General features: G+C 34.0%; 1 protein-coding gene across 1 annotated transcript; it reads right to left on the bottom strand.

Annotated features, from left to right (window-relative positions):
- Positions 1 to 4,672: 4,672 nt before the first annotated feature.
- LOC131037072 (G-type lectin S-receptor-like serine/threonine-protein kinase LECRK3) lies at positions 4,673 to 6,310 on the bottom strand. The gene has a single exon (XM_057969109.2). It carries the CDS (start codon positions 6,308 to 6,310, stop codon positions 4,673 to 4,675), a length of 1,638 nt encoding a protein of 545 aa, XP_057825092.2.
- Positions 6,311 to 6,540: the final 230 nt, after the last annotated feature.

Here is a 6,540-nt window from a genome sequence, read left to right on the forward strand (position 1 = left end):
TGCCACTATCGGGGCCACAGACACTACCTGTCGGTAGTACTGCTGCCGACCGGTAGCAGGACTATCGACCGGTAGCGTTGCTACCGACCTATAGCAGGTGCTACCATCCTGTAGCACTACTACCAACCAGTAGCAATCCTACTGACTAGTAGAGCTACTACCGCCGGTAGCAAGAGCTACCGACTGACCGATAGTACTGCTACCGCGTAGCAGTAATGCCGACCGGTAGTACTAGTACCGCGTAGCAATATTGTCAACTGATAGTACTGCTACTTGCAGGCAGCAGAAACTACCGACCTGCGTGGTGGGACTAGGCCGCCATGGGGTGAGGTAAGGTCAACGAAAATAAATAAAAACATGCTTCCAAGGAATTAAAATCAACACTCCACCAAATTGTTTAAATGTGAAAATGATTCATTTCCAGATCATTTCATGGGTATACACATACATAGTGCCAAATCCAATTTTCAAATGGATATTTGCCAATAAGGCAAATAGTGAAATAAAATCCCAAGGAAACCCAAAATCTTGGGTAGCAAGGTACTAGAAAGCACATAGCAAGCTAGATCTAGTTCATTCTTTCAAAGTAGAAGAGGTAAAACAAGAAATTGATTTTCAAGAGCACAACATATAGCAAATAGAGAAATGAACCATTACTTTCCTAAAAGCAACCATATGATATAAATTTCACAAAACCAACAATAATAAACACTCTTTCTTCCATTCCAATCATTCCACAACCATCTATAGGAAGATTTACAAAATTTCAACACACATGAAGCAAACTAAAAATTTCAAATTTAAATTGAAAACAAGAAGAGATTATCCAACCTTGAAGCAAACTAGCAACCAAAATGAAGGAAGAATCCCAATCCCTGTAAACCAATTCGAATTCCAGCTCCTCCTTCTAGAATGATTTACCAATTTTCTCTCCAAAATTCTACCTCCTCTTCCCGTGAATTTCCAGGCATATAAGGAAAATAATTTTTAACCTAAACTTTCTAGGTTGAAAGTTATTCCATCCAATCAGATTTAAATATTTTAAAATTAAAAAAGGCAATCAGATTTACTTCTTTTCCAAAAATAATTCTTTTCTAACAATTAAAATGAAAAGGTCAAATGGAAAAGTAAAAAGACAAGCTTTATTTAATTTCTATATCCAAAAATACTTGCTTTGAACATAGGCATTTAACATTTAAATGGTTAGGTAATTTTATTTCCATAGAATATAGCAATGCACTATACACAATAAATAAGCTATTTAACCATTGAATCTAGCAATTCATTAATTAATTAAATCAATAATCACATACCATAATAATTAACTAATTACACCAACATAAGATAGCATCATCCGTTTAAATTAAATAACCATTTAAATAAACGGAAACACACAAAACCAAGAATGATCAAATGATGACTCTCAAATGACCAAACCAAGGCACCATGACTTGCATAATAGCCAGACGAGAAAGACAATCAACTGACAACACTCACATGAGTGTAACTGTGGGTCAAACTAAGGTACAACAACTATCTCCTCCTCTCCCATCAGATATATAAGGCTTGCTCAGACCTGTGTAACCAGGTGGAGTCAATACCCCGTACCTACCTAGTACTAGTACCTGCAATGTCCTGCACCAAAGAACCATATGTGCATATAGACCAATATATATAGAGAGACAACACGCACTCTGATGAAAGAGAATCGTGACATTCCCTGTCTCACCGGAGTGAGTGAACGAAAATCATCCCCTCACATCCCAATACACTTGCAAACATGCAACATATAAATAACACATCACAATGTAAGGTAAAAGTATCAGTCCATGTTAATGATCCATAAAATAACATTAATCATAAAAACTAAGATACTGCATAAAATCATACACCATAAATCCAGATAAAGCATGAAATAACATCGCATAATACCCAAATGAATATACAATAATGTTCCACTAAATAGTCAGATAAGTAAATCAAAATATACAAAAGAGGTTGATCGAGGAGGGGTACCACAGATCTAAATTTAAACTACTCTTAAATTAACTAAGGAAATTTAACAATATATAAATATATAAAGGAAAAACATAAGTGATTCAAAGAGGAGAGGTGAGAAAAGAAATTCTATCACCTATAAAGGTACCTATCGATTTCAATCCTTCTCTACAAATTTCAAAAAAAAGTGCCCAGATAAAAATTCTTCCAATAATAAGTTGAAAGAATGATTAGTTTATAGATATTTAAAAGATAAATGATCAATTATTGAAATGAAAGAAAGATGTTGAGCATATATTACAATTGAAAGCATGCATATATTACTACTGACAAAGTCCTTCATAGATGTTTATATAATCTCAAAGTATTATTTGATAGAAAAAGACCTTGTATAAGTTGTGATAGTTGCACTCCCTAACTAGCAATTTTTTAGTAAAAGATAGAGAGACTCCCCACTAGATTAATTGCATAGAAGAAGTTATGTTTTCCATGTTTCTTAGTCAGTTAGATTGGAGACTAGAAATGTAAATAAATAATCTTCAAGTATCTAATTCAAATACAACAAACACATACAATATTTTGGATTTATATTTTCATAATTTGCTCACTCCCCCAAAAAATTGAGGATTACAATTTATTGGAAAACCTATGGAGGAAAAAATCTAATTCTTAATTAATTTGATACAAATATGATAAGAGCTAGTTGTGTGATGAGATTTTTTAAGCTCCAATATATGAGCATCAAATTTTGAGGTAATATAATATGCTTGTATGTGAAATGATTCTAATTTTACACTAATAGAAACATCCTCCTACATAAGTACTCTTGAGGAAGTAATAAAATATTAACTTTCCCTTGTTAGGAATATGAATATTTAATATTAATAATTTTTTTATTTACATATGAGGTTTAACATCATATCTTATGTCTGCAATTATAAGATTCTTATTCATATACAAGTTTTACATAATATGTCAATTTAGCTTAATTTATCAAATTACTTTTTACGATTTTTTCTTGTTTATTTTCTTTTTTTTTCATGTAACTTATAATAACTTATTATTATTTATTAGTTCCTATCAAGGTAGGAATATTTATGTATTCATTGCATTAAATTTCTTTCAACAATTTAACCAATCATTGCATAAAATTAAAAATTTTGAACAAAATTCATATAATTATATTTAATTCTCTATTTTAAATGGTTGTAAACATGTCATTTATTTGTTTTTCTATTGATTTATATTGGAAACATTAGCACAAAATAAAAAAATTCTCCTTTTTAAAAATGGTGTCTTACAACATTTAATTCACTCAATCCAATGTCAATGGTATGAATGGTTTGAATGACATATCACTATTGTATATGCCATATCTTGACATTATTGTATATTTTTTATTAGTCTATTTTAGAAATGGTAAATTACAAAATTAATTCAATTTTTATAAAGTTTTTGTAATGCATTAAATATTATGCTTAAATTGTCAACCCTATTATTTTTTGAATGACAATGAATAGCAATGAAGATATGACATGGTGGCCAAATATTTTAATTTGAAAGTTATTTCTACCTACAATTTGACAATTTGCAACAATTTTGTTGATTTCAGTTCATCCACCATCTACCTATGATTTTTTGCATTAATTCTATTGATATTAAAATTGTTTTGGCTATATTTGTACTCTTTTTTAAAATATATATATATTTGTATAATTTTGTTGTATCATCTTTTGGAATTTTTATCTTCGTAAGCCTTCTTTGCAGTCTTAACCCAACAATGTAAATTAGGTATGTTCTTTAGTAGCACTAATTAAATATTCAAACTAACACAAATAATCACACTATCAACAAGAATTTGACGCAATGAATCTTTTGTTTATTTAATAGAAATTGTCTTTTTGTAAGCATTAATATGAATTAATTTGAAATTTTATTTAATGAAAAAAATCTATAAAACAAAATTAGGAGAAGTTTTCACAACACTTGTTATAGAAAGGATATATTTATGATGAAATGATTTTGATTCTTCTCATTCTAATAGCACTATGAAAATAGGAATACAAATCTTTTGTCTTCTTTTTAATTATATTTAACTTCTTTTCTCATTTGAAATTCAACTCACTTGTATATTATCATTCAATTAAAAACCATCAAAACCATCCATATTAAATGTATAGAATTAATTTTGTAATTCTAATACACCTACAAATAAAATTGATAAATAAACTAATATTTCTTACTTTCCTCGATTTATATTCTTTAAATTTTCTTATTAAAATAATACAAAAACTAGATGAACAATTTTTATTATTAAAATAATGCAAAATCTAGAATACGACTGTCATAGGTAAACAACAAAAAAACCCCATAGAACTATCCTTTAACAAGGCTGAAACAGGTATACACAATGTAATTTAGTATTAACACTGTCATCACAACTCCTTGAAATACAAAGATTAACAATGGTACGATTTTAAAAACAACTGAAAAACGTATTAGTACATAGCTATTGAACTCTATGTGGGCTAGCTATTCCTTAAGGTATCATTTGGTCTAACTCGTTGAGAACTATCCTGCCATGCCAGCTACGCTTTACTTACAACAGTGCAAAGTACTAATGTAAAACAAGTAGTCTAGACACATAGGATTTTAAGACACTACAAACAAAATATCAGACTGAATTGCTTCCACTGTGTAATGAAGATGGTATTGGATTAGGGGGCACTGTAATTTCCACTGTTCCTTCCAGCATCTGAAGCACCTTCTTAATTGATGGCCTGAGAAAAGGATCTTCCTGAATGCACCAAAACCCCACCAATACCATTCTTTCCAACTGTCTTACCTCCATACCTCTGCACTCTTGTTGCTCAACTAACTTTGCAAGTCTCCCATGTTTGAAGCAGTCGTACACCCAGTCAGACAACATTATTTCATTCTCTGGAACCTCCAATTGCAACATTTTCCTGGAGCAGATGACCTCCAAGAGTAGCACTCCGAAGCTATACACGTCTACCTTGACACAAACTGCCATAGTCTTTTGCCACTCAGGTGCCATGTAACCCAGGGTGCCACGGGCCAAAGTAAACGTCCTCGTTTGTTGTACACCAAGCAATTTGGATATCCCAAAGTCAGATATCTTAGCACAGTAATTTTCATCCAGCAAAATATTCTGAGGCTTTATGTCACAATGGATTATATGGGTTCTGCACTCTTCATGTAAGTAGAGGAGCCCTCTCGCAGTCCCTAAAAGGATCTGAACACGCAGCTCCCAATCAAGACCCTTTGTACCTTTAAACAGGCGGTCGTCCAGAGACCCGTTGGACATGTACTCGTACACCAGAATCTTGTGGGAGCCCTCGTCACAGAAACCATAGAGCTGAACAAGATTTTTGTGATGGCTTGCTGCGATGATACCCATCTCTGTTCTGAACTCCTTTTCCCCCTCTTCAGGGTTTTGTTTCTTGAACAGATCGTGAAGCTTCTTCACTGCAATTGCTCTTCCGTCAGCTAAGGTGCCCTTGTATACCGTCCCAAAGGCGCCCCTTCCTATTTCTACCTTGAAACCTTCAGTTGCAGCGTCAAGCTCATGATAACTAAATGGCTTGAGCCCGATCGGATTAAACTTATGTTGCTCGTGGAAGACTTTCAACTTGGATCGGCATGTAAGCAACCATAGCAATAACAAAATTACTGCAACGACCAAGGAGCAACCCATAATGCTTATTCCAACAAGTGCAAGCCCCTTTCCTTTCTCCTCCTTTATTACCTTTGACGGCGGAGGCGGTACAGCTTCAGAAATTCCACTGTAGACTTTTATATAGGCGATTCGTGTAGGGCTTGCAACGCCATTTCTCAGAGGCATTGCCTTCTTCCAACAATTGTCTGTGCCGTTAACATTGCCGTAGATGGTAACTGTGCAATAGCAGTCATCAATACATGCCTGCTGGCAGGCAGTTTGATTCACGAATTCCATGTGCCAATAATCGTTTTTAGGCCAATCTACCTTCTCAATTGTCTCCATTTTTGTACCATTTGTACTGCAGATCTCTTGATGGGATGTGATCTGAAGGCATCCATTTGATGGATTAGCTTTCTCCACAAAGTCGAATCCAGGAGGACAACTGCAATTAGGGGAAGTGCCAGAGACTAGGCAGATTCCATTCAGCCCACATACCCCAAACCCATTTCCAGTATCTGCACAAGGACCATTCTGCTGCCGAGTCAAAACGCCCATTGCCAACAGCAGATATGTAACACATATGAGACGAAGGAGCGATCCTCTAAGTGCCATACACACAGAGACACCCATAGCCATATAATGAATGCGAAGCCAAGTTCACTTTGATCGAGTGAAACAAAAATTGTAATTTAAAGGAAAAAGCTTCTTGTTTCAGGCCATAGGAAGCTTCTGTTGAGGAAAAGGTTGGTCTTGCCGTGGACGCAAGAGAGCAAGGTGATTTTATAGGGGATAAACGGAGGACCACAGGAATAGGCTGTGCTACTCTGGTAGTGCACGTATCAGTCAACTATTCAAATTGC

Source organism: Cryptomeria japonica, chromosome 7, assembly GCF_030272615.1.
Source record: "Cryptomeria japonica chromosome 7, Sugi_1.0, whole genome shotgun sequence".
Classification (NCBI taxonomy): domain Eukaryota; kingdom Viridiplantae; phylum Streptophyta; class Pinopsida; order Cupressales; family Cupressaceae; genus Cryptomeria; species Cryptomeria japonica.